General features: G+C 47.5%; 1 protein-coding gene across 5 annotated transcripts in view; it reads right to left on the bottom strand.

Moving 5' to 3' along the window:
- Nucleotides 1–27,608, bottom strand: part of LOC110529898 (SAM and SH3 domain-containing protein 1) — a 332,895-nt gene that overhangs the window by 55,853 nt on the left and 249,434 nt on the right. For all 5 annotated transcript variants that reach the window (XM_036985458.1, XM_036985457.1, XM_036985461.1 and 2 more), the window contains exons 3-4: nt 5,548–5,598; nt 5,250–5,299 (exon numbers count right to left, since the gene is read on the bottom strand). In XM_036985458.1, coding sequence (XP_036841353.1) covers nt 5,250–5,299; nt 5,548–5,598 — 101 coding nt within the window. The remainder of the gene's footprint in view (nt 1–5,249; nt 5,300–5,547; nt 5,599–27,608) is intronic.

Here is a 27,608-nt window from a genome sequence, read left to right as displayed (position 1 = left end):
GGAACATTGGTCCTATGCCTCACCACTGCAGTGAGGAAATAGCCTGGGGAAATTAGACTGAGATTACTAGGACTGAAAGCTGGTATTTTAGTTGATATTTTCAGAGTTCTATGTGGAGATTAAATGAGGACAAATTGTACAGTGCTATGCCAGTACTAAGCTTCTCTATGTCCACAAACACACAAACAACCCTCTGAGAGGAGTACGGCAGCCAGGGAGAAATATGCATGCACGCAAGCACAAACACAGCATGGTGTCCACTTTAACAACGGGAGTCCCTACGATGAGCCAACAGTGCGGTAAATCACTGACCCGAGAATGTCAACGAGAGACTGGATGGTGCGACCCAGCAGCTCTCTAAGAGAAAAGATGACCAAATAATTATAGAACTCCCTGTGTCATGTGACATGATTTGGCTTGTGTATTATATATTGAACTGTCAACAGCTGCCCTCATCCTGTGGAAAAAAGACATAGCTAGACCACAGAGCCCCTGGCATCCGGCTGTGTGTGTGTGTGTGTGTGTGTGTGTGTGTGTGTGTGTGTGTGTGTGTGTGTGTGTGTGTGTGTGTGAGGGGTTTCCAGTGATCAGAGAGGGACAATGAGAACAGCTAACCCTAAAGAAGTGGAGACACAACCCACAAGAAGACCGGTAGGGTGACCCCTCTAGAGGTAAAGGTCAGAGGTCACAGGGATATCCTCTATGAGAGCGCTGCAGGACAGTCATATGACAGGACACACAGCATGCACGCACACTAGTTGTCAAAGTGCCGTGTTCTCTGACAAACAGTATGTTCAAGTTCCATGCGGGGCACAACATTGCGCCTCGTGTGATAGATTATGCTGATAACACATGCTCAAACATTGCACAGTTGCCCAAACAAGACATTCACATTGTATGGGATAGTCTTGCATGCAAATCGCTGATCTTAAAGAAATAATCTCTTGATCTTAAAGAGAAGGGAGGACACCTTTAAACCCTCCAACAAAGGTATATTGACAGCACTCACCTAAAGAGCAAACTCCACTGAACCAAAATATACATTTCAAATGTCAAAGATTTTACAGTGTTACAGTTCATATAAGGAAATCAGTCAATTGAAATAAATGCATTATGTATGTCACATGACTGGGAATACAGACACAGTATGCATCTGTGGTCACAGATTTCTTAAAAAAAAAAAAAGTAGGGGTGTGGATCAGAAAACCGGTCCGTATCTGGTGTGACCACCATTTGCCTCATGCAGCGCGATACATCTCCTTCGCATAGAGTTGATCAGGCTGTTGATTGTAGCCTATTGAATGTTGTTCCACTCGTCTTCAATGGCTGTGCAAAGTTGCTGGATATTGTGGCGGGAACTGGAACACACTGTCGTACATGTCGAACCAGAGCATCCCAAACATGCTCAATTGGGTGACATGTCTGGTGAGTATGCAGGCCATGGGAAAACTGGAAAATGTTCAGCTTCCAGGAATTGTGAACAGATCCTTGCGTCATGAGGTGATGGTGGGGGATGAACGGCACAACAAAGGATCTCGTCACGTAATCTCTGTGCATTCAAATTGCTATTGCTTATGCCTGCCCATTCCATAAACCCACTGCCTCCAGGGGACACTGTTCAACGTTGACATTAGCAAACCACTTGCCCACGCGACGCCGTACACACTGTCTGCCATCTGCCCGGCACAGCTGAAATTGGGATTCATCCCATGAAAAGCACACTTCTCCAGCATGCCAGTGGCCATCGAAGGTGAGCATTTTCCCACTGAAGTCGGTTACGACACCGAACTTCAGTCAGGTCAAGTGCCTGGTGAGGACAACGAGCACGTGGATGAGCTTCCCTGAGACGGTTTCTGACAGTTTGTGCAGAAATTATTCAGTTGACACCCACAGTTTCATCAGCTGTCCAGGTGGCTGGTCTCAGACGATCCCGCAGGTGAAGGAGACGGATGGGGAGATCCTGGGCTGGCGTTGGTACACGTTTTCTGCGGCTGTGAGGCCGGTTGGATGTACTGCCAAATTTTCTAAAACCATAGTGGAGGCGGCTTATGGTCGAGAAATTAACATTCAATTCTCTGGCAACAGCTCTAGTGCACATTCCCACTGTCAGGAATGTCCACCATTAAAACTTGAGACATCTGTGGCATTATGTTGTGTGACAAAACTGCACATTTTAGAGTGGTATTTTATTGTCCCCAACACAAGTTGCACCTGTGTAATGATCGTGCTGTTTAATCAGCTTCTAAAATGTGCCACACCTGTCAGGTGGATGGATTATCTTGGCAAAGGAGAAATGCTCACTAACAGTGATGCTTTTTGTGCATATGGAACATTCATGGGATCTTCTATTTCAGCTCATGAAACATGATACCAACACTTTCCATGTTGAGTTAATATTTTTGTTCAGTGTACTTCCACTCTGGCCCTTTGAAACCATATCAAAGTAATTGACCGCTCTGCTGGCCAACAAAGCATTATCCCTGGATGTCCATCAAAAACTTGTAACCTTTGCTGCCCTTTCCTAACAATAAGCCTGTCTCTCTCCACAGCCAACATTGTGTGGCGATCAATCAATCCAAAGGGGAAGTTCTCTATTTGGTCCCTCAAAACGTTGGCGTTCGTTTGTGTCCTGAGCACCCTATGTCATCACCTCACTCTGAGACTCATGCCGTGCATTGTGGGAGTTGTGCCGACTTCCTGCCAATGTAGAGTTGAAACAGGCAGGCAGGGTGATATGCCCAGAGGAAGTCTGGGTAATCTCCTGTGGGCCATTGTCCCGAGGGAGACGGTGATGATGGGACCAGAGCAGGACAGGAATACTTTAAAGCGAGGGAGAAAACAGCCTGGTCTCATAGACGTAACGTAACATAGTAAACAAAAATCGGGGATACTCAATTTACTATATGTTACGTTTGATTTGGTTTCATAAGACAGATAGTAACTTAAGGTAAAAACAAAAGGAGGGTGGTTGTTCGGGGTGGATAACGTGAACGTCTATAGCAGCCCAAGGTTTGCCTTCGAATCTCATCATGGACTAATTTAGCATTTGAGCTAATTAGCAACTTTGCATCTACTTATTACAGTTTAGCTACTTTAACAACTGCTTAGCATGTTAGCTAACCATTCCCCTAAACGTAACCCTTTAACTTGATTCTTAACATTAACCCTAACCTTAACCCCTAGCCTAGCTAATGTTAGCTGCAAGAAATAGTCATTCGTAAAATAGCATATGTATTGCAAATCATAAGATATTGTAAGAATGCAAATTCGTAACATACAGTATCATGCAGATTGTAATTCGCAACTTATCATACAAATTGTAATTCGTAACATACCACGAAATAGATGATGGACATCCACAAATGAATACATACCATACCAAACGTAACATATCATACTAATTTGAGTCTCCCGTTTACTATGTTACGTCTAGTCCAGGTTGGGGAAAGCAATGGAGGGAGCGATCTGTCTAGCTGTCAGCAATAGCACAAGTCAATGGGTAGGATAGAGGGGAGACAGGGTGATACTTTTTCCTCTGAGAGGAAATGGCAAGCAAGGGGTCACTGATACTTGAAATGGGTAGGGGTGGGGTGGGAAGAACATGCCAGGGAGGAAACCAAGATTCCCTTTCAATGATGAAGCTTTAGGGGGTATGGCGAGGGAAAGGGGAAGGGGTTAGGTAGAAAGCTCTAGGGTAAAATGAGCTCCAAAGAGGGGCTTTAGGGTAGAGAGAATATGGTGGGGGGTGAGAACCTAAGAGGAGAGAGGGAAAATATACACCAAGGGGCCTCCCTCTCTCCCTCTGGAGAGAATGTCATTCATCTGGTTCCTATCAGTCCCAGTCCCAGCTTAAATTCCTACAGTACAACACACAGGGAGATGGGAGCAGACATACTACGTCTGGTATGTGGTTCCCCGGTTGCGCGTGGGCGTCACGTGAACAGACCAACTCCATCAAATTTTACCTTAGGACTGTATGGGGAGTGGGGACTCTCAACTGAACTTCCCTCACAGTCCCTATAGCCATTCCTCTGTCCCACCTTCACGACTAAATCCCCCCAACCCCCCCCCCCCCCCCCCCCCCCCCCCCAACGAAAACAATGCTGTTACGTCACTGGTCCATGGGACAGAGAGACGTCTTTTAAGGACTGTCACAGGAAATACAACTGTCATAGTGATGAACAACACAGGATTGGTTGAGTGTTTGATGACTGGCTCATGAAGACCTGGGAGGTGGCAGGTCCCAGTGAGTAACACACGGACACATACTCAAGGAATTCAGGGGGAGGGGGACAGGAACCTATGAACAGTACCCCACCCATACCCCCATCCCGTCCTACTCTCTAGCCTGTTGTAATCGGCCCATCTCCCCTTATCTCTCCCCCTGTCTCCCTACCCTCCAGCTGACACAATGGGAGGAAGGAAGCCTGGAGGGCCATAGAATGGGGCCTGAGGACTGAGGAAAAGCGAGGCCGAGCTGGGCTGGCCTTCCTTCAGCCAAAGGAGGCTGTGACAGAGAGGAGGGAGTTAGACTTGAGTCACTCTGCGTGACTCAAACCATGGAGAAAGTGTGTGTTTTTTTTGGTTATGTGTCAGTCACAAGAGACACAGGGCAGTGACTGGGCCATAGGCTGACTGTAAGGTCTCCTCCACTGTCCCTAACTCCTTTGCATAACTCCTGTCTAAGAGCCCAGTCAGTCCCCATGGGCAAGGTCTCTGGCCCTCAGCGGGTGTACAGTCAGATGTTGTCACGAGCTGCTATCTGGAGACGCGTATCCCCTCACACCATAGCTCTGGACATGCTGCAAGGATAAACACGATTCATGACCCACATACAGTGGGGCAAAAAAAGTATTTAGTCAGCCACCAATTGTGCAAGTTCTCCCACTTAAAAAGATGAGAGAGGCCTGTAATTTTCATCATAGGTACACTTCAACTATGACTGACAAAATTAGGGAAAAAAATCCAGAAAATCACATTGTAGGATTTTTAATGAATTTATTTGCAAATTATGGTGGAAAATAAGTATTTGGTCAATAACAAAAGTGTATCTCAATACTTTGTTATATACACTTTCTCTCATCTTTTTAAGTGGGAGAACTTGCACAATTGGTGGCTGACTAAATACTTTTTTGCCCGACTGTACATGTGTGTGTGCATGCGTGTGTTGACAGTCTAACGCAGATTCACTGCATTGCACATTACCCGTCACACATGTAAAGGGAAGTGGGGTTGACCTGTAGCCTTACTTTCTCTCTGTCTCTGGAGTGGACACCTCACTGCTGAAGCCAAGGGACTCCTGTGGACAGAGGAGGTACTGCACTTAGCATGGTATTCAGCCATGTAACATAGATGTACCACTCAAGACAACCATAATCCAAGGTATTAATCAATATGGATCAAATAACATTGATGTAACAAAGCATGTAACTCCGACGTAAGCTAGCTAACTCACATACTAGGCTATAAATATATATAATGTGATGCCGATGTCACGATACGCATATAAATGTGGTGTGACCCAAGGCAAGAGGATTCTGGGCTTACTTGGATCTCTGAGCGAAGCTGCGCGGTGGTGGAGCTTGTGTCAATGTTCTCCTGTAAGAGAGAGCAAACGAAGAGATAAGTTAGTGCAAGGTTATCATTATTGGCCAGTGAAGGGACAGGGCGGCGTAACAAATAAAACCATATGAACGTTCTGTCGCTCAGGTAGAGAAAAGAAAATGCCGTATCACATCCAGGAGGGTGCAACCACAGTCACAGGCGTCAACTGTGAGATTGAACTCCCGCAGACTCCGCCCCGACAGGGGAGAGAGAGAGAGAAAGGAGGAGAGAACACGAGCAGTGTTTACATGTATATCGCCACACCTGCATACATGCACCGGCCAATCCCATGCACGCGCTATTATTGGCACGTGAAAACAAAGCCGCATAAACCTGCCAGACTCGAGTCAAGGTCCAGAACATGACTAGAGTTGTTCGAGTGAGGTGCTATAGGAATCCTACCTATCCAAATACACAACAGGCGACTGGAATTACTGACCGGACTACAAACAGCAGAATGGCGACATACTGTATAACAACACCCTAACTCCACCCTCGTACGATACGTGATGACGTACGCCACTCAGGGAACACCTCGAGTTCATGAACCCGTCTTGAAGTGCTTTGAAGGTATCTTCAGAGGCGTATGTATGGCCATCACGGACTAAAGCATTCAGCCTTATGCGTCGCCGTAGCAACGGGAGAAAGGGTGAGATTGAAACTAATTCTAGTTATTGAGACGCACGGGAGAGAGAGGAGTGTGAGCATGAAGATGGATCAATGGCCCATTCCAAAGTTCAGTGAAAACAGTGGGGGGGGAACCCAGACAGATCTGTGTCACCTCTCTGGACCCATAAATGTTGTGAGCTGCTCTGCTACGTTTGTGTGTATGTGAGCGTGTGGGTTTGTGGGTGTGTGTGTTGGCTACAGCATCTGTTGTTGTTAAGGCCTATCCTAAATGTGATATACACAAACAGTACGACCCAGACATCAGAAGCTGAGGGCTTCTTCGTTTTTATTTTTCTTAAATAGAACACTATTACCAGGACTCTTTATAATTTCTAATCAAACAAAGATGAAACACTTGGAAGTTGGGAATTTCCCAGCAGTGGTTTCTAAGAAGCTTGGAGTAGAGCTGAATGCTGTCTGCTTGGTAACCTGTAGCGAGTCATTTTTCTGCTTATTACAGACTCAGTGTTCTGTAGCTTTGGTGACTTTTTCAGATGAATACCTTTTATTTTACAGTTCTTGGAATCACAACAGTAACCCTTCAGTCCCCTCTGCAGAGGAATGCCGCATTACAGTTGGGCTGCATGGGCAAACAATGCATGGCACGGCATCCCAAGCCGCTTCCTCCTAGCATGTGCAAACCAGCTGGCTGGAGTGTTTACGGACATATTCAATCTCTCCATATTCCAGTTTGTTGTCCCCACTTGCTTTAATAGGTCCACCATTGTTCCGGTACCCAAGAAAGCAAAGGTAACTGAACTAGATGACTATCGCCCTGTAGCACTCACTTCTGCCGTCATAAAGTGCTTTGAGAGGCCAGGTAAGGACCATATCACATCCACCTTACCTGACAACCTAGACCCACTACAATTTGCAAACTGCCTGAACAGATCTACAGTTGACGCAATCGCCATTGCACTGTACACAGCCCTAAATGATCTAAGAATGCTGTTAATCGACTACAGCTCAGCATTCAACACCATAGAACCCAAGCTCCAAGCTCATCACTAAACTCAGGTCCCTGGGTCTGAACTCTTCACTGTTCAACTGGGTCCTGGACTTTCTGACAGCCTGACAGGAAATAAAGGGGTATTCTGCGTAAGCTTCCTGGTCAGTTGTAACACCACACAGGCCTTGGACAGGGGATGAGTGAAACTGTTCCTAGATCGGTCCCAGGACTACATCATTTCCCAGAAGTCATCCGGGAGGAGGAAATTACATCGGGAGGATTGGCTGTTTCTCAATGTCCTTTTCCTCTGCTGAAAACACATGGAGAGATTACAATTGGAGGAAGTGTGACAGAGAGAACTGTCTGTCTTTTTGTCCCTGTCAGTACTTTCCCTTATTTCCTAAATACATTTACATTGAGTGTACAAAACATTCGACTTGACCGGATGAATCCAGGTGGAAGCTATGATCCCTTATTGATGCCACCTGTTAAATCCACTTCAATCAATGTAGATGAAAGGGGGGGAGACAGTTTAAATAAGGCTTTTTAAAGCCTTGAGACAATTGAGACATGGATTGTGTATGTGTGCCATTCATGAATGAGCAAGACAAACGATTGGTGCCAGGCGCCAGGCGCACCAGTTTGAGTGTGTGAAGAACTGCAATGCTGCTTGGTTTTTCACGCTCAACAGTTTCCCATGTATATCAAGAATGGTCCACCGCCCAAAGGACATCCAGCCAACTTGACACAACTGTGGGAAGCATTGCAGTCAATATGGGCCAACATCCCTGTGGAACACTTTTGACATCTTGTAGAGTCCATGCCCAGATTAATTGAGGCTGTTCTGCGGGCAGAATGGTTGCAACTCAATATTAGGAAGGTATTCCTAATGTTTTGTACACTCTGTGTAAAGTGAGTGTGCTTTTTAGAGAAAGTTATTCAGAGGTGATATAAACCTTCCTAGCCCGAGGGCAGAGTAATTACAGCTGAAGTGCTACGAGAGTAAACGGCTTAGCCTTCGGACCCTACACTTACTGTATATCACTATGGTTACACCAGGGGCCAGCCAGCCTGGCTTTCTTCTAGTAGAGTTTCTGTCTGTCCCCTAGCCTCTCTGGTATTGCGCTTCAGGGAAGTTGTGGTAGGTGTCCGGAAGTTTCTCCCTCTGTAAATCAAGGAGTTGGTAAGAGCTGGTCAACAGAGTGAACAGAATGTTCATCCAAGAGAATAAGGGGATTCACATAAACCAGGGAGCAGGGAGCACCAAGCCAAGGACATAAAACTCTATTTTGTTCCTGTGGTACTACACAGTCCTATTCATACAGTGCCTGTGCTGTTTGAGATGAGTCGCTTTGAATAGAGAGGAATATATCTGCGAGGCAAGCAGAACCTTGGCCGTCTGTCGTCACAGACTCAGACACACACTCGGCAGGGTTTGGTATTTTCTTGCTATCTGATTGTCTTTGATGCCCACTCCACTGTGACGGGTGTCAGGTGATATGCCCGTCTCAGCCGCATTGGTGTATGGGCACTGTGCCCGCTGACTACACAGACGTATAGCTCTGCATCATCTCAGCGCCAGCCTGGCACGCACACACACACACGCATTAGCACAAACACACAAATAAACACACGCAAACATGTGCCCGCCGACCTCCGCTTCCAGCTCTCCTCCAAAAAAACAGATAGAGCCCCACAGAGACAGGAGCACAAAGCAACCCTCAGTTCCTACTCCTCCTTCTCCAAGATGCAGGCACAGACAGGGAGAGAGAGAGAGAAGGAGGGAGAGAGAGAAGGAGGGAGGGGGATTCAATCAAAAACAAACAAACAAACCCACATCCCCTCTCACTTTCAACAATGAGCCGTGGCGTTAATTCCAGCCGCTCCAGAAATGCGAAACAAACTCCTAGAAAAGGCACATAAGCCAACAACTGTTTTCCTGCCTTGTGCATGTCAAATATGAGAAGTAGTGGAGCGGTGACATAGATTTTGAGCGAGCAAGAATATCGAGGGTTCAGCGGGGAATAAGAGCCTGAGAAGTTGACGTGCTATGTTTCAGAGAAAGGATATCAAACAAATAGAACTGTGCCTGTGTGTTTGTGTTGGACTCCGAAGTTTGTGTTTCAAATGTGTTTTATTGTGAAGCAACAGGATGAAGTTTGCAAGATGAATTGTGGACTCTGACGTGTAGATCTCACTTACACACACTCCCGGAGGGGGAGAATTCTCCTTTATTTGAACCTCTGATAACTGTCAGCATCAGCTGTGTGTGTCCCTGATTGTTTATACGTGACTGTATTGAATAAAAGAGAAAGAGAGGGGAGAGAGGGAGCGAGAGAGAGAGAGAGAGAGAGAGAGAGAGAGAGCACAGGGGACTGTAGCTAATGAGGATCATGATGTCTACCCTGAAAACAGAAGCCTGATTATCTGACAAGACTAAACCTGGAACACACACACTTCTAAACCATGGCCAGCAGCCTTCAAAGACAGCGCAAAAAAAAGAAAAAAAAGACACTTCTCAAAGGGAAGTGGTGAGAATGAAACACAAGAGCATACGTCCATACATACGTCCATACATACGAGAGCCTGCAAACTAACTATGAAAAGCCCCAGTACACGGCAGACCATATGTAGGAGCCACCACAGCCTGCTTTGGAAGCACATTGATGCCTGCTATGTGGGTAGTTAGACCAAGAGGTCCAGACCAGGAGGCCCAGGTCAGACCAGGTGAGAAACGTGGCATTTCCTGGAGGAAGAAGTGGGAGCACCGGGGCCAGCTGGGGAGCCTGGCACCAGCACCAACCGAGAGAGACCGTTGGTTAATAAGACTGGGGATAGACAGGCCGGCTTAACCAGTTGATCCTGAAAACATCACTGATAAACACATGGTTGTGTGGTCATGGACACACACACACGGACACTCAATTGCAGATATTGCGGAAAGACACGCACACAAAGGAAATACAGGTCTATGGCAAGCATGCTGAACCGCAGCATGCCACAGTCCATCTACAGGAAAACGGTCCACAACCTCACACACACAGACTATATTATGACCATTGTGAGCCTCTATCCGCTTCCCTTCTGAGATGGCTTAAGTGTGTATTTGTGTGTGTGTATTGTCACTATGTTGGTATTCTCAGAGAGAAAAAAATGGTTACTAGAAATGACCAGCCAGCGTCGTAAACCAGCACTCACTAATAAAGTTCATACAAATACACACTATCAGTCTATAAATATCCCAGTTGCTGAGCAGCTAAGCCAAGGGTGAGTGAAACAACACAGCCACACCAAACATCTACAGACAAACCTCTCCTGATATGATAGTGCAGCGACAATGCCAACCCCTTTTTTTTGTTCAAACGACGTACAAAACATTGACGCGTTGACTTTCCCGCCGGGTGCTTATTATTGTGCCTGAAAGATAATAGGCTTACGTAATAAATAACTTTTAGAAAGTAGGAAAGCGAGACCAAACCCAGTCAGGTCGTCTCCTAACATTGTCATAACATTGTTGACCCACTTTTAGAGGAATGAGCCGAGTTCTCTTCGCCCATTCTTTTCACCCAGGTTACTTTGGGTTAAAAACACTCCAGGCCACTCTTGAACGTCCAAAACCAGATAGAAAGTATATAAAAATTATAATGGTCCTATACGCTTTCAAATAACTGCCCTTTTTCTGACCCGCTAATTTATTTAGACAAACAAATTGGTCCCAAAACATTTTTGAAATCCTGATGTGGCCCTGGAGTCAAAAACGTTTGCCCACCCCTGCCCTACAAGGTTCCAATCTCCAGTATCGACCAACCCTTTCCACAGTGTCTTTCTGTGGATACGTCAGCATAAAATACCTCTGCCCTACAAGGTTCCTATCTCCAGTATCGACCAACCCTTTCCACGGTGTCTTTCTGTGGATACGTCAGCATAAAATACCTCTGCGGCCATTCAGCACTAAGTGGATCTAAGATGATACCATAGACACACACATCCAACACGGATTACAGGGCTAGAGTTGATGTACTGAGAATCAAATCAAATCAAACTTTATCTGTCACGTGCGCCGAATACAACATGTGTAGACCTTACCGTGAAAAGCTAACTTACAATGCCATTAAATAAAGAGTGAAGAAAATATTTACCAAATAAACTAAAGTAAAAAATAATAAAAAAGTAACACAATAAGAATAACAATAATGAGGTTTATATACAGGGGGTAACGGTACCGAGTCAGAGTGTGGGGTACAGGTTAGTTAAGGTAATTTGTACATGTAGGTGGGGGTAGAGTGACGATGCATAGATAATAAACAGTGAGTAGCAGCAGTGTACAAATGGAGGGGAGGGGGGGTCAATGTAAATAATCCGGTAGCCATTTGATTAATTGTTCAGCAGTCTTATGGCTTGGGGGTAGAAGCTGCTAAGGAGCCTTTTAGTCATAGACTTGGCGCTCCGGTACCGTTTGCCATGCGTAGCAGAGAAAACAGCCTGTGACTTGGGTGACTGGAGTTTCTGAAAATTTTTGGGGCTTTCTTCTGACACTTCCTAGTATATAGAGCCTGGGTGGCAGGAAGCATGGCCCCAGTGATGTTTTGGGCCGTACACACTACCCTCTATAGCGCCTTAAGGTCATATGTCGCGCAATTACCACACTAGGCGGTGATGCAACCAGTACTCTCGATGGTGCAGCTATAGAACTTTTTGAGGATCTGGGGACCGTGCCAAATCTTTTCAGTCTCCCGAGGGGTAAAAGGTGTTGTCGTGCCCTCTTCACGACTGTCTTGGTGTGTTTGGACCATGATAGTTTGTTGGTGATGTGGACACCAAGAAACTTGAAACTCTCGACCAGTTTCCCTACAGCCCCGTCGTTGTTAATAGGGGTCTGATTGGCCCGCCTTTTCCTGTAGTCCACGATCAGCTCTTTTGTCTTGCTCACATTGAGGGGGGGGGGGGGGGGGGGGTTGTTGTCCTGGCACCACACTGTGGTGATGATCAGACCTACCACTGTTGTGTCGTCAGCAAACTTAATGATGGTGTTGGAGTCGTGCCTGGCCATGCAGTTGTGGGTGAACAGGGAGTACAGGAGGGGACTAAGCACACACCTCTGAGGGGAAACAAGTATTGAGGATCGGCGTAGCAGCCATGTTGTTGCCTGCCCTTACCACCTGGAGGCGGCCCGTCAGGAAGTCCAGGATCCAGTTGCAGAGGGAGGTGTTTAGTCCCAGGGTCCTTAGCTTAGTAATGAGCTTTGTGGGCACTATGGTGTTGTCAATTAACAGAATTTTGTCCCGGTGGGAAAGGGCAGTGTGGAGTGTGATTGTGTCCTCTGTGGATCTGTTGGGGCAGTATGCAAATTGGAGTGGGTCTAGGGTTTCTGGGATAATGGTGTTTATGTGAGCCATGGCCAGCCTTTAAAAGCACTTCATGGCTATCGACGTGACTGCTACGGGGTGGTAATCAATTAGGCAGGCTACCTTCGCTTCCTTGGGCACAGGGACTATAGTGGTCTGCTTGAAAAATGTAGGTATTACAGACTCGGTCAGGGAGAGGTTGAAAATGTCAGTGAAGACACTTGCCATTTGGTCCACACATGCCATGAGTACACATCCTGGTAATCCATCTGGCCCTACGGCTTTGTGAATGTTGACCTCTTTAAAGGTCTTTCTCACATCGGCCACCCAGAGCATTATCATACAGTCGCCCAGAACAGCTGGTGCTGTGTTGCTTGGATCGAAGCCAGCATAAAAGGCATTTAGTTCGTCTGGTAGGCTCGCGTCACTGGGCAGCTCGTGGCTCGGTTTTCCTTTGTAGTTCGTACTAGTTTTCAAGCCCTGCCACATCCGGGCAACAGATAGGACAATAGAGAGACAAGAGTGAGACTGGGACAGAAATAGGTTTCAAAGCCTTCGACAAAGTGGCTTTTCTATATAATGACAACAAGAAGATACCACTGTTTAATGCTCACTCTTGTTAGAATGGCACCTATTAGAATCACCAGTGGAGCTTATGTCATGTATTGTCATGTTGTGTCTTTCTGTCCTTTCCTTTCACCCTGTCTCCCTCTGCTGGTCGTATTAGGTTACCTTTTCTCCCCCGCTTTCCCCCAGCTGTTCCTTGTCTCCTCTTGACTACCTCGTCACCCCTTCTCCCACCTGTTCCCCTTTTCCCTCTGATTAGTCCTCTATATCTCTCTCTGTTTTTGTTCCTGTCCTTGTCGGATTCTTGTTTGTTGTGTTTCATGCCTGAGCCAGACTATCGTCATGTTTGCTGTAACCTTGTCCTGTCCTGTCGGAATCTGCCGGTCTATCTGAGCCTACCTATGTTTGGTTATTAAAGAAGCTCTGTTTAAGTTAGTTCGCTTTTGGGTCCTCATTCACTCACCGTAACAGAAGAATCCGACCAAGAATGGACCCAGCGACTTCGGATCCTCTCCACTCAGCCGTCGAGATCCAGGGAGCGATGCTAGGCAGACACGAGCAGGAATTGTCTGCTGCTCGACATGCCGTTGAGACCCTGGCCACCCAAGTCTCCAACCTCACAGAACAGGTTCACCATCTCCGCCTCGATCCACCGGCCACTTCCAGGGCTTTCGAATCTCCGGAGCCCAGAATCAATAACCCGCCGTGTTACTCTGGGGAGCCCACTGAATGCCGCTCGTTCCTCACCCAGTGTGATATTGTGTTTTCTCTCCAGCCCAACACTTACTCCAGGAGCACTGCTCGTGTCGCCTACGTCATATCTCTCCTTATTGGACGGGCTCGTGAGTGGGGCACGGCAATCTGGGAGGCAAGGGCTGAGTGTACTAACCAGTATCAGGACTTTAAGGAGGAGATGATACGGGTTTTTGATCGATCTGTTTTTGGGGAGGAGGCTTCCAGGGCCCTGTCTTCCCTATGTCAAGGTAATCGATCCATAACAGACTACTCTATTGAGTTTCGCACTCTTGCTGCCTCCAGTGGCTGGAACGAGCCGGCTTTGCTCGCTCGTTTTCTGGAGGGTCTCCGCGCAGAGGTAAAGGATGAGATTCTCTCCCGGGAGGTCCCTTCCAGCGTGGATTCCCTGATTGAACTCGCTATTCGCATTGAGCGACGGGTTGATCTTCGTCACCGAGCTCGTGGAAAGGAGCTCGCGTTCTCCGTTGCCCCCCTCTCCGCATCACTACCATCTTCCTCTGCCGGCTCGGGAGCTGAGCCTATGCAGCTGGGAGGTATCCGCATCTCGACTAAGGAGAGGGAACGGAGAATCACCAACCGCCTCTGTCTCTATTGCGGTTCTGCTGGTCATTTTGTCACTTCATGTCCAGTAAAAGCCAGAGCTCATCAGTAAGCGGAGGGCTACTGGTGAGCGCTACTACTCCTGTCTCTCCTTCAAGATCCTGCACTACCTTGTCGGTCCATCTACGCTGGACCGGTTCGTCAGCTTCCTGCAGTGCCTTAATAGACTCTGGGGCGGAGGGCTGTTTTATGGACGAGACCTGGGCTCGGGAACATGACATTCCTCTCAGACAGTTAAGGGAGTCCACGGCCTTGTTCGCCCTGGATGGTAGTCCTCTCCCCAGGATTCAGCGTGAGACGCTACCTTTAACCCTCACTGTTTCTGGTAATCATAGCGAAACCATTTCTTTTTTAATTTTTCGTTCACCTTTTACACCTGTTGTTTTGGGCCATCCCTGGCTAGTTTGTCATAATCCTTCCATTAATTGGTCTAGTAATTCTATCCTCTCCTGGAACGTCTCTTGTCATGTGAAATGTTTAATGTCTGCTATCCCTCCTGTTTCCTCTGTCTCTTCTTCACAGGAGGAGCCTGGTGATTTGACAGGGGTGCCGGAGGAATATCACGATCTGCGCACGGTGTTCAGTCGGTCCAGGGCCACCTCTCTTCCTCCACACCGGTCGTATGATTGTAGTATTGATCTCCTTCCGGGAACCACTCCCCCCCGGGGTAGACTATACTCTCTGTCGGCTCCCGAACGTAAGGCTCTCGAGGATTATTTGTCTGTAGCTCTTGACGCCGGTACCATAGTCCCCTCCTCCTCTCCCGCCGGAGCGGGGTTTTTTTTTGTCAAGAAGAAGGACGGGTCTCTGCGCCCCTGCATAGATTATCGAGGGCTGAATGACATAACAGTTAAGAATCGTTATCCGCTTCCTCTTATGTCTTCAGCCTTCGAGATCCTGCAGGGAGCCAGGTTTTTCACTAAGTTGGACCTTCGTAACGCTTACCATCTCGTGCGCATCAGGGAGGGGGACGAGTGGAAGACGGCGTTTAACACTCCGTTAGGGCACTTTGAATACCGGGTTCTTCCTTTCGGCCTCGCTAACGCTCCAGCTGTCTTTCAGGCATTAGTCAATGATGTCCTGAGAGACATGCTGAACATCTTTGTTTTCGTTTACCTTGACGATATCCTGATTTTTTCACCGTCACTCCAGATTCATGTTCAGCACGTTCGACGTGTCCTCCAGCGCCTTTTAGAGAATTGTCTTTTTGTGAAGGCTGAGAAGTGCACTTTTCATGCCTCCTCCGTCACATTTCTCGGTTCTGTTATTTCCGCTGAAGGCATTAAGATGGATCCCGCTAAGGTCCAAGCTGTCATTGATTGGCCCGCCCCTAAGTCACGCGTCGAGCTGCAGCGCTTTCTCGGCTTCGCGAACTTCTATCGTCGTTTCATCCGTAATTTCGGTCAGGTGGCAGCTCCTCTCACAGCCCTTACTTCTGTCAAGACGTGCTTTAAGTGGTCCGTTTCCGCCCAGGGAGCTTTTGATCTCCTCAAGAATCGTTTTACATCCGCTCCTATCCTTGTTACACCTGACGTCTCTAGACAGTTCGTTGTCGAGGTTGACGCGTCAGAGGTGGGCGTGGGAGCCATTCTTTCTCAGCGCTCCCTCTCTGACGACAAGGTCCACCCATGCGCGTATTTTTCTCATCGCCTGTCGCCGTCGGAACGTAACTATGATGTGGGAAACCGCGAACTGCTCGCCATCCGGTTAGCCCTAGGCGAATGGCGACAGTGGTTGGAGGGGGCGACCGTTCCTTTTGTCGTTTGGACTGACCATAGGAACCTTGAGTACATCCGTTCTGCCAAACGACTTAATGCGCGTCAGGCGCGTTGGGCGCTGTTTTTCGCTCGTTTCGAGTTCGTGATTTCTTATCGTCCGGGCTCTAAGAACACCAAGCCTGATGCTTTATCTCGTCTCTTCAGTTCTTCAGTAGCCTCCACTGACCCGAGGGGATTCTCCCTGAGGGGCGTGTTGTCGGGTTGACTGTCTGGGGAATTGAGAGGCAGGTAAAGCAAGCGCTCACTCACACTCCGTCGCCGCGCGCTTGTCCTAGGAACCTTCTTTTCGTTCCCGTTCCTACTCGTCTGGCCGTTCTTCAGTGGGCTCACTCTGCCAAGTTAGCCGGCCACCCTGGCGTTCGGGGTACGCTTGCTTCCATTCGCCAGCGTTTTTGGTGGCCCACCCGGGAGCATGACACGCGTCGTTTCGTGGCTGCTTGTTCGGTCTGCGCGCAGACTAAGTCCGGTAACTTCCCTCCTGCCGGCCGTCTCAGGCCGCTTCCCATTCCCTTTCGACCGTGGTCTCACATCGCCTTAGATTTTGTCACCGGACTGCCTTCGTCAGCGGGGAAGACTGTTATTCTTACGGTTGTCGATAGGTTCTCTAAGGCGGCTCATTTCATTCCCCTTGCTAAGCTTCCTTCTGCTAAAGAGACGGCACAAATCATCATCGAGAATGTTTTCAGAATTCATGGCCTTCCGTCAGACGTCGTTTCGGACAGAGGTCCGCAATTCACGTCTCAATTTTGGAGGGAGTTTTGCCGTTTGATTGGGGCTTCCGTCAGTCTCTCTTCCGGCTTTCACCCCCAGTCTAACGGTCAAGCAGAACGGGCCAATCAGACTATTGGTCGCATCTTACGCAGTCTTTCTTTTCGCAACCCTGCGTCTTGGTCAGAACAGCTCCCCTGGGCAGAATACGCCCACAACTCGCTTCCTTCGTCTGCGACCGGGCTATCTCCTTTTCAGAGTAGCCTCGGGTACCAGCCTCCGCTGTTCTCATCTCAGTTCGCCGAGTCCAGCGTCCCCTCCGCTCAGGCTTTTGTCCAACGTTGCGAGCGCACCTGGAAGAGGGTCAGGTCTGCACTTTGCCGTTATAGGACGCAGACTGTGAGGGCTGCTAATAAGCGTAGAACTAAGAGTCCTAGATATTGTCGCGGTCAGAGAGTTTGGCTCTCCACTCAGAACCTTCCCCTTAAGACGGCTTCTCGCAAGTTGACCCCGCGGTTCATTGGTCCGTTCCGTATTTCTCGGGTCATTAATCCTGTCGCAGTTCGACTTCTTCTTCCGCGATACCTTCGTCGCGTCCACCCGGTCTTCCATGTCTCCTGTAACGGCCCGTCTGGCCGTTCTTCAGTGGGCTCACTCTGCCAAGTTAGCCGGCCACCCTGGCGTTCGGGGTACGCTTGCTTCCATTCGCCAGCGTTTTTGGTGGCCCACCCGGGAGCATGACACGCGTCGTTTCGTGGCTGCTTGTTCGGTCTGCGCGCAGACTAAGTCCGGTAACTTCCCTCCTGCCGGCCGTCTCAGGCCGCTTCCCATTCCCTTTCGACCGTGGTCTCACATCGCCTTAGATTTTGTCACCGGACTGCCTTCGTCAGCGGGGAAGACTGTTATTCTTACGGTTGTCGATAGGTTCTCTAAGGCGGCTCATTTCATTCCCCTTGCTAAGCTTCCTTCTGCTAAAGAGACGGCACAAATCATCATCGAGAATGTTTTCAGAATTCATGGCCTTCCGTCAGACGTCGTTTCGGACAGAGGTCCGCAATTCACGTCTCAATTTTGGAGGGAGTTTTGCCGTTTGATTGGGGCTTCCGTCAGTCTCTCTTCCGGCTTTCACCCCCAGTCTAACGGTCAAGCAGAACGGGCCAATCAGACTATTGGTCGCATCTTACGCAGTCTTTCTTTTCGCAACCCTGCGTCTTGGTCAGAACAGCTCCCCTGGGCAGAATACGCCCACAACTCGCTTCCTTCGTCTGCGACCGGGCTATCTCCTTTTCAGAGTAGCCTCGGGTACCAGCCTCCGCTGTTCTCATCTCAGTTCGCCGAGTCCAGCGTCCCCTCCGCTCAGGCTTTTGTCCAACGTTGCGAGCGCACCTGGAAGAGGGTCAGGTCTGCACTTTGCCGTTATAGGACGCAGACTGTGAGGGCTGCTAATAAGCGTAGAACTAAGAGTCCTAGATATTGTCGCGGTCAGAGAGTTTGGCTCTCCACTCAGAACCTTCCCCTTAAGACGGCTTCTCGCAAGTTGACCCCGCGGTTCATTGGTCCGTTCCGTATTTCTCGGGTCATTAATCCTGTCGCAGTTCGACTTCTTCTTCCGCGATACCTTCGTCGCGTCCACCCGGTCTTCCATGTCTCCTGTATTAAGCCCGTTCTTCGCGCCCCCGCTCGTCTCCCCCCCCCCCCCCCCCATCCTTGTCGAGGGCGCACCCATCTACAGGGTCCGCAGGATTTTGGACATGCGTCCTCGGGGCCGTGGTCACCAGTACCTCGTTGATTGGGAGGGGTACGGTCCTGAGGAGAGGAGTTGGGTTCCCTCTCGGGACGTGCTGGACCGTGCGCTGATCGAGGATTTCCTCCGTTGCCGCCAGGTTTCCTCCTCGAGTGCGCCAGGAGGCGCTCGGTGAGTGGGGGGGTACTGTCATGTATTGTCATGTTGTGTCTTTCTGTCCTTTCCTTTCACCCTGTCTCCCTCTGCTGGTCGTATTAGGTTACCTTTTCTCCCCCGCTTTCCCCCAGCTGTTCCTTGTCTCCTCTTGACTACCTCGTCACCCCTTCTCCCACCTGTTCCCCTTTTCCCTCTGATTAGTCCCCTATATCTCTCTCTGTTTTTGTTCCTGTCCTTGTCGGATTCTTGTTTGTTGTGTTTCATGCCTGAGCCAGACTATCGTCATGTTTGCTGTAACCTTGTCCTGTCCTGTCGGAATCTGCCGGTCTATCTGAGCCTACCTATGTTTGGTTATTAAAGAAGCTCTGTTTAAGTTAGTTCGCTTTTGGGTCCTCATTCACTCACCGTAACAGCTTAACTGTTCTTGGCCAAACCACTCAATTTGAATCAAGCAGGAAGAGAAAGCCGCACAGTCAGTGGGTCTCTAAGGCAGCTAGGCGACTGTGTGTGATGGAGTTAATCCATAGTCCTCATTCTCCAAGAGGGGTGTTTGCTTAACCTATTGTGTTCTGGCTGCTCATAAAGCTAACATGAAGACGGGGGACTAGCCGAGCAACGGTCAGACAGGAAGAGGGTACACTGATAGTCATCACAGAGAGAGCCTGCATCAAGAGCTTATGGAGCTGTGTTCAAGAGCCCCACTTATGAAACACAGCCGAGATCCCATTGCTGTCATCAGGGCACAGGACAAGCCCCTGGGGTTGGGGTAAGTGTTTCACAAATCAAATTAACTAGCCGTTTTGTTTGGTTTGTGCAACACCCCCCCCCCCCCCCCCCCCCGAAAAGTTTGATGTGTTGCAAGACGTCTGGAGGAGAAGTGAGGGAGAGAGACAAAATAAAGCAAACTGGATCTTTATCAAGTATGTGATATTGAGACATGGTGAACTCATTATGAGGCTAACAGAAAGTGAGTTGAAGGGAACAAAAAGAGAAACACGAAGCGGCTATGGTTTTGCTCTAACGACAAATACTTAACCACAGCCATAAGCGGATTCCAAAGGGTTTTTCCAGGGGCAACTTCAGCTCTGTGGTCTCAGTCAGTAGTCTACAGACCACTACAGCCTGCAGTGGTCCAAAAACTTCTCAGACTCACCTAGGGAAGTGGTCCTTAATCCTGGTCATTGTGTGTTGCAGCAGGAGGGTGAAGAAGGGAGAGGAGGCAACATAAGAAGAAGAAGAAGCAAAGAAAGAGGAGAGATCCCAATGAGTGCCAGTAGAGAGAAAAGGCCAGGAGAGAAGCAGCGGGGTGGAAGTCCTCTGAGAACCACCATGCTCGTACCCTTCAGCTGTGACAGACAACCCCTCCCTGAAAGGCCATGTCCCAGCGTGGACGTCTAAATGCCAGCCCATTTAATGTCCGTATCCGCCATTTTAACATAATGACCTTATCTAACTCACTCCTATTGCTCCTCGGGGAGATCCTAGATAGGGCTGGCTGGCAGCCACACTTTATATGGCACAATAGTCCTTTCTCTCTATCTTCCACTGCCCTGTCTCCCTCTTTAGCTCTACCCCTTCTACCCCTTCTCCCTCTCTCTCTCACGCTCTCTTTATTTCTTAATATTTTTGCTCCGTCTCTCTCTCTCTCTCTCACTCACACACTACTCTGTTCTCTCTCTCTCTCTCTGCCCCTTCTCCTTCCCTCGTTCCAGTTTTCAATAGCTATTGTGCCAAGGACATTGAAACCGTCTGTGAAGGTCCAGTCTAGACACATAACACCAGCTAGGGAGAGAGTGGAGAAACGACAGCTGGCAAGAAAACTGTCCTGAAAACACTCAATACTGACTGTAGAATGTTTGCTATGTGCTTCTGTTTCAAGACTGGGGGCAAATCAGCATGCGTGCGCCTGGCCTGCCGCAAGTAGTCGCTAGAGCGCAGTGGGACAAGGACATCCCGGCCGGGTCTTCCTCATGGGTCTTCCGGTTATGGCTGGCTGCGACACAGCCTGGGATCAAACCCGGGTCTGTACTGACGCTTCACACACCACAATGCAGTACCTTAGGCCACTGCCCCACTCGGGAGGCATTGTATCCAGATGTTCACAATCATCCAGTGGCTTTTTCTAAATACCCCAGTAAACGGTATGTACGGTATACCTCCCAAGCCTAGTTCTGACACCATATCTTCTATGTTCTCTCTGTTCCTCCCCCTCTTTCCTTTCCTCTTTCTTGCCAAGTTGTGCAGGGGGGACAGACAGCTGCAGGCTCTCTTATCCTCCTTCTTCTCCTTTTCCTCCTCTTCCAGCTTTCCCTTTAAGAGATGCTCACTACACTTCCCTGACCAACTCCAGGCTGCCCCGGGCCCCCGGGGCCCAGTCCTGTCCCATCCCAGGATGGAACCTTCCCAACCTTACCAATACGTGCAGAGGTGACCCGCTTCACTCATCTTCTCACACACTTGTAAATACACACATGCATACACAAAACACACACACACCAGGTTTTCCATTAGGAAAATGTGGCACCGGACTATTGACCTGCAGCATTTTAATTGAACAGACATTTGAGAAGTGCATTGCATTGGGTGCATTGGGTGCGTAGCCTTCTTAGAGCGTCCACCCACAGTGCTCAGAATGACAGAGACAACATTGAAATAGTGGTAAAAAAAACAGAACATGCAAGTCGAGGATGCAACAATTTGCGCAGTTTGAAGATGCTAGAAGAACTGTCCACATTTGCTTTTCCCCAGCAAACAGGATGAGTAATGAACAGCAAAATCACGCTCCTATGTCAATATACTATCCCCCATAGTAGAAAAGTTGACCTATTCTATTGGTCAGCTTGTCGAGAAAGAAATAGCTATTCCAAACAGACTCAGGGACAGTTGTGGGACAATAGATGCCAAATTCATACAACTAGTAGGCCTAGGTTACATATATATATTTTTTTTAAAGCAATGTGTCTGAAGCAACAGATCAGAACATTTATCTTAAAATGGTTTTCTGTGAAACCTTAAAACGGTTTCCTGTGACAGCGATGAAAATATCCGTTAGAAATTTAGAAAGAAGGGAGATGCAACAACAGGGATTTATTAATAATATGACTAGGATTGTGCCTTTGGCTACTGGACAATAAAATACAGTTGATATGAAATAATTGTTTCCCGGGGGCCTCCCGAGTGGCGCAGTCGTCTAAGGCACAGCATTGCAGTGCTAGCTGTGCCACTAGAGGTCCTGGTGTAAGTCCAGGCTCTGTCGCAGCCGACCGCGAAAGGGAGACGCATTGCACGGCGCCCATCGCGCTCTAGCGACTCCCGTGGTGGGCCAGGCGCATGCACGCTGACACGGTTGCCAGGTGTACGGTGTTTCCTCCGACACGTTGGTGCGGGTTAAGCCGGCATAGTGTCAAGAAGCAGTTTGGCTTGGTTGTGTCGTGTTTCGGAGGACGCACGGCTCTGGACCTTCGCCTCTCCCGAGTCCGTACGGGAGTTGCAGCGATGAGACAAGACTGTAACTACCAATTGCATAACATGAAAGTTGGGGAGAAAAGGGGTAAAATAATTTTTTGAATAATAATAATAATTGCCTCCATGGATATGGTCTGATTTTGGCTACGCTACATTGCAGCAAGGTAAGACATGCCTCAAAACACAGTGCATTTGGAAAGTATTCCGACCCCTTGACTTTTTCCACAACATATTACATTACAGCCCTATTTTTACATTTATTAGATTGTTTTTTCCCTCATCAATCTACACACAATACCCCATAATGACAAAACAAAAACTGTTGTTTGCACATTTATAAAAAAATGTAAAACAGAAATATAACATAGACATAAGTATTCAGACCCTTTACTCAGTACTTTGTTGAAGCACCTGTTTCAGTCTTCCAGAGATTTGAGACAGGGACGGAAGTTCACCTTCCAGCAGGACAATGACCTTACACATACTGCTAAAGCAACACTTGAGTGGTTTATGGGGAAACATTTAAATGTCTTGGACCTCAATCCAATTGAGAATCTGTGGTATGACTTAAAGATTGCTGTACACCAGCGGAACCCATCCAACTTGAAGGAGCTGGAGCAGTTTTGCCTTGTAGAGAAAAACCCCAAGAGACTTGCAGCTGTAAATGCTGCAAAAGGTGGATCTACAAAGTATTGACTTTGGGGGGTGAATAGTTCTGCACGCTCAAGTTTTCAGTTTTTTTGGTCTTATTTATTGTTTGTATCACAATAAAAAATATTTTGCATCTTCAAAGTGGTAGGCATGTTGTGTAAATCAAATGATACAAACTCCCCAACAAATGTACAAGGAAACAAAATAGGAAAAATGCCAAGGGGGGTGAATACTTTCGCAAGCCACTGTATATTTTAAACCAAAAACTTCAAGACTTTTACTCAAGTAGTATTTTACTGGGTGACTTTCACTTTTACTTGAGTCATTTTCTATTTAGGTATCTTTACTTTTACTCAAATATGACAATTGGGTACTTTACCCACCCCTGGTTACAGGAATAAAACGAAGAGAAATAATAGTATAATTCTGAGTACTGGATTTGTTTGTTTTCTAATCTCTATAGCCATAATGTAGCTAATTATATAGTCATTTCTATAGCCTGCTGAGCCCATATCTCCTATGTTATCTCTGTTCCTCCTCCTCTCTTTCCTTTCCTCTTTCTTGCCAAGTTGTGCAGGGAGGACAGACAGCTGCAGGCTCTCACATCCTCCTCCTTCTCCTTTTCCCCCTCTTCTAGCTCTCCCTTTCAGATATCCTCTCTACACTTCTCGCCAACTACAGGAAGTAATGTCACTGAGAACTGCACACACACATACATATATATATATATATATATATATATATATATATATATATATATATAAATACACTGTATATAGGACCTTCCACCCCCACCTGGGATATGGATGCCTGACTAAGACCTAAGGGTCAAAACGTGAAATAAAAATCACCTAGGAGCATGAGCAGCGGTGTGCAGCGTTTTCCTTTCTGTTGTCCATGAGTTCGCCTTCAACTCCAGCACTTGAGGAAAGTACCTGGATGTGCGTGTGTTCTTCAGCGTTTGTACATAATATTTCTGCCATCGTTTCCTATGACCCGAAAATAGCTTTTGGGTAGCGCTCACTAACCTCGGTTTTGATGAAGATTTATATTTGAATGAGTCGGCAGTATGGACATCCGGCTCACCTCGGACCAGACCCTAATCCCTGAGACTCGGGAAAGACGGTGTAAGAGAGGCTGATGTGCGGGCACCCTGATGAAACTATGTTGGTGAATAAATCATCTGCTTCTACCCTCTGTTCTATTGGTGAACGTACAATCACTGGGGAACACACTGGACCAGCTCCGTTCTAGACTATCCTCTCAATGGGACCTGAAGAACTGTAATATCCTGTTTCTCTGAGTCGTTACTGGGCAACAAGGACATGGATAATATACATCTAGCTGGTTTTTCTATGCATTGTCAAGACTGTATGGCAGTGTCGGGTAAGGTGTGTGTGTGGGGGGGGGGGTTTCTTTGTCAACAACAGCTGGTGTGCGATCTGTAATATTAAGGAAGTTAGAATACCTTGTCATAAGCTGCACACTATAGCTTACTAAATATTATTTACAAAGAGAGTTTTCATCAGTAGCTGTCTATGTACCATCACAAACCGATGCTGGCACTAACACCGCATTCAACGAGTTGTGTGGGGACACAAGCAAAAATTAAAAATGCTCATCTCAATGTAGACGCTCCTAGTGGTTGGTGATTTTCATTCAAGGAAACTGAAATCCGTTTTACCTCATTTCGACCAGCATAGGAGGACAAAACTAGAGGAGAAAAAAACTCTAGATCACCCTTTACCCCACAAGCAGAAACGCATACAAATTAGAGGTCAACCAATTAATCGGAATGGTCGATTAATTAGGGCTGATTTCAAGTTTTCGTAACAATCGGTAATCTGCATTTTTGGACACCGATTATGGCCAGTTACATTGCACTCCACGAGGAGACTGCATGGCAGGCTGGCTACCTGTTACGCGAGTGCAGCAAGAAGCCAAGGTAAGTTGCTAGCTAGCATTAAACTTATCTTATAAAAAACAATCAATCTTAACATAATCACTAGCTAACTACACATGGTTGATGGTATTACTAGTTTATCTAGCTTGTCCTGCGTTGCATATAATCGATGTGGTGCCTGTTAATTTATCATTGATCACAGCCTACTTCCCCAAACGGGTGATGATTTAACAAGCGCATTCACGAAAAAAGCACTGTCGTTGCACCAATGTGTACCTAACCATAAACATCAATGCCTTTCTTTAAAATCAATACACAAGTATATATTTTTAAACCTGCATATTTAGTTAATATTGCCTGCTAACATGAATTTCTTTTAATTAGGGAAATTGTGTCACTTCTCTTGCGTTCTGTGCAAGCAGAGTCAGGGTATGTACAGCAGTTTCGGCCACCTGGCTCGTTGCGAACTGTGTGAAGACCATTTCTTCCTAACAAATACCATAATTAATTTGCCAGCACTTTCCTGTTTGCCAGCAGCTCTTTTGGTGTGCTGTTTATGTCTTCAAGCCTATCAACTCCCGAGATTAGGCTGGCAATACTATAGTGCCTATAAGAACATCCAATAGTCAGGTATATGAAATGCCCACTCTACCTCATTCCCTCCTCCCTTTTCCAGACCATCTCTGGAGAGCTTCTCCCATTCCTCACTTCCCTCATCAACTAATCCCTGACCACTGGCTGCATCCCCTCTGACTTCAAAATGGTCGGAGTCGCTCCCCCTTCCTCAAGAAACCAACACTCGACTCATCTGACGTCAAAAACTAAAACTAGACCTGTATCTCTTCTTTCTTTCCAAAACACTTGGACATGCTGTCTCTGATCAACTCTCTCGTTATCTCTCTCAGAACGATCTTGACCAAAACCGGTCAGGCTTCAAGACGGGTCACTCAACCGAGACCGCTCTTCTCTGTGTCACGGACGCTCTCCACACTGCCAAAGCTGACTTTCTCTTCTCTGTTCTCATCTTCCTTGATTTATCTGCTGCCTTCAACAACGTGAACCATCAGATCCTCCTCTCCACCCTCTCAGGGCTGGGTGTCTGCACCATGTAATGTCACTAATGGTGTCCGCCAGGACTCCGTTCTAGGCCTTCTCCTCTTCTCTCTATACACCAAGTCACTCAGCTCCATCATATCCTCGCATGGTCTCTCCTACCGTTGCTATGCGGATGACACTCAAATAGTTTTCTCCTTTCACCCTTCTGACACGCACAAACACCAAAACAGTTGTGTAGAGGGCACAACAACCCCTCCCCCCTCAGGAGTCTGAAATGATTTGGCATGGGCCCTCAGGTCCTCAAAAAGTTAGACAGCTGCACCATTGAGAGCATCTTGACTGGCTACATCACCGCTTGGTTTGGGAACTGCTTGGCGTCCGACCGCAAGGCTCTACAGGGGGTAGTGTGTACGGTCCAGTACATCACTTGGGCCGAGCTCACTGCCATCTAGGACCTCTATACCTGTGTCTCCAGCTATTCAAGTCAGAATGTTCTCTCTGCTAGAGCACAGCAAGCAGTATCAATGAACCAAGTCTGGAACCAACATGACCCTGAAAAGCTTCTACTCCCAACCCATAAGACTGCTAAATAGTTAGTTCAATACTTAACCAAATAGCTACATGGTCAATCTGCATTGGCCCTTTTTGCACAAATATGTTTGACTGGCTACTTTTTATTATCTATCCTGGTGCCTAGTCACTTTATTCCTAGTTATATGTACATATCTACCTCAACTATCTGGTACCCCTGCACATCGACTCGGTACTGGTATCCCATGTATATAGCCAAGTTATCGTTACTCATTGTGTATTGATTATTACTTGTAAAAATGATTTCTCTATTTCCTATCCCTCTGCAATTTTGGCAAGGGCCCGTAAGAAAATATTTCACTGTTAGTCTACACCTCTTGTTTACAATGCACGTGAAAAATGATTGATATGTTTAAGTCGGCTCCCTCCTTTTAGGTTCAGGATGAGTAGACTGTACTGAGGTCAGTCTAGGCTAGATGTACCCAGTTTCCTGCTATTGGTTCTGGAAATGAGACTTTATAACTGAAATGATGCCATCTGTTTTCAAGAGGTCTAAACAGATACAAATCACTTTGAATAGTGTCATCATAGCACATTTATAAAGCTAGTGTATGAACACAACCTCCCCCTCGCTCTCTCTCTCTGAGTGTTGCGTGTGTGTGTGTGGAGTATAGACCCCCAGGGGTGCTCCGAGCGGCACAGGGGCAGAGCGGTGTTCGCTGCCAGAACCAACTGCATTCTTCAATACCTCCATCAGTAACGAGGCAACGCAGGAGTGCCATGCCCCACTACCCTACATCCCTGTGAACCCCTAGAACACAACTAAGCGCTTTCAGGCACTGGGGAGGCGGGAGGGCAAACTAACTGCTTTAGAAAAGAGTCACAAACACAAAACACTCGCTCACTTTCCAAACTAAACTCCCCCTACTTCCTGACTGACTTCCAGGCTGTTGGCAGCACACTGGACAATCACACTGTAAAGATACCAAGCCGATCCAAGAATGGGGTGTTTGAGGATATTATGAATTATAAAAGGAGATCTGAGAAAATGAAACATTTCCTCAGAATCTTGGCTCTCACTTCTCATTTCTAGACTGTGTAAGCCTAGCCTAGTTGCTGCAGGTCT

This window comes from Oncorhynchus mykiss, chromosome 8 (genome assembly GCF_013265735.2).
Source record: "Oncorhynchus mykiss isolate Arlee chromosome 8, USDA_OmykA_1.1, whole genome shotgun sequence".
In the NCBI taxonomy this organism is placed as follows: Eukaryota; Metazoa; Chordata; class Actinopteri; order Salmoniformes; family Salmonidae; genus Oncorhynchus; species Oncorhynchus mykiss.
The sequence above is the reverse complement of the archived record's forward strand: the minus strand, read 5'-3'. Positions and strand labels throughout refer to the sequence as shown.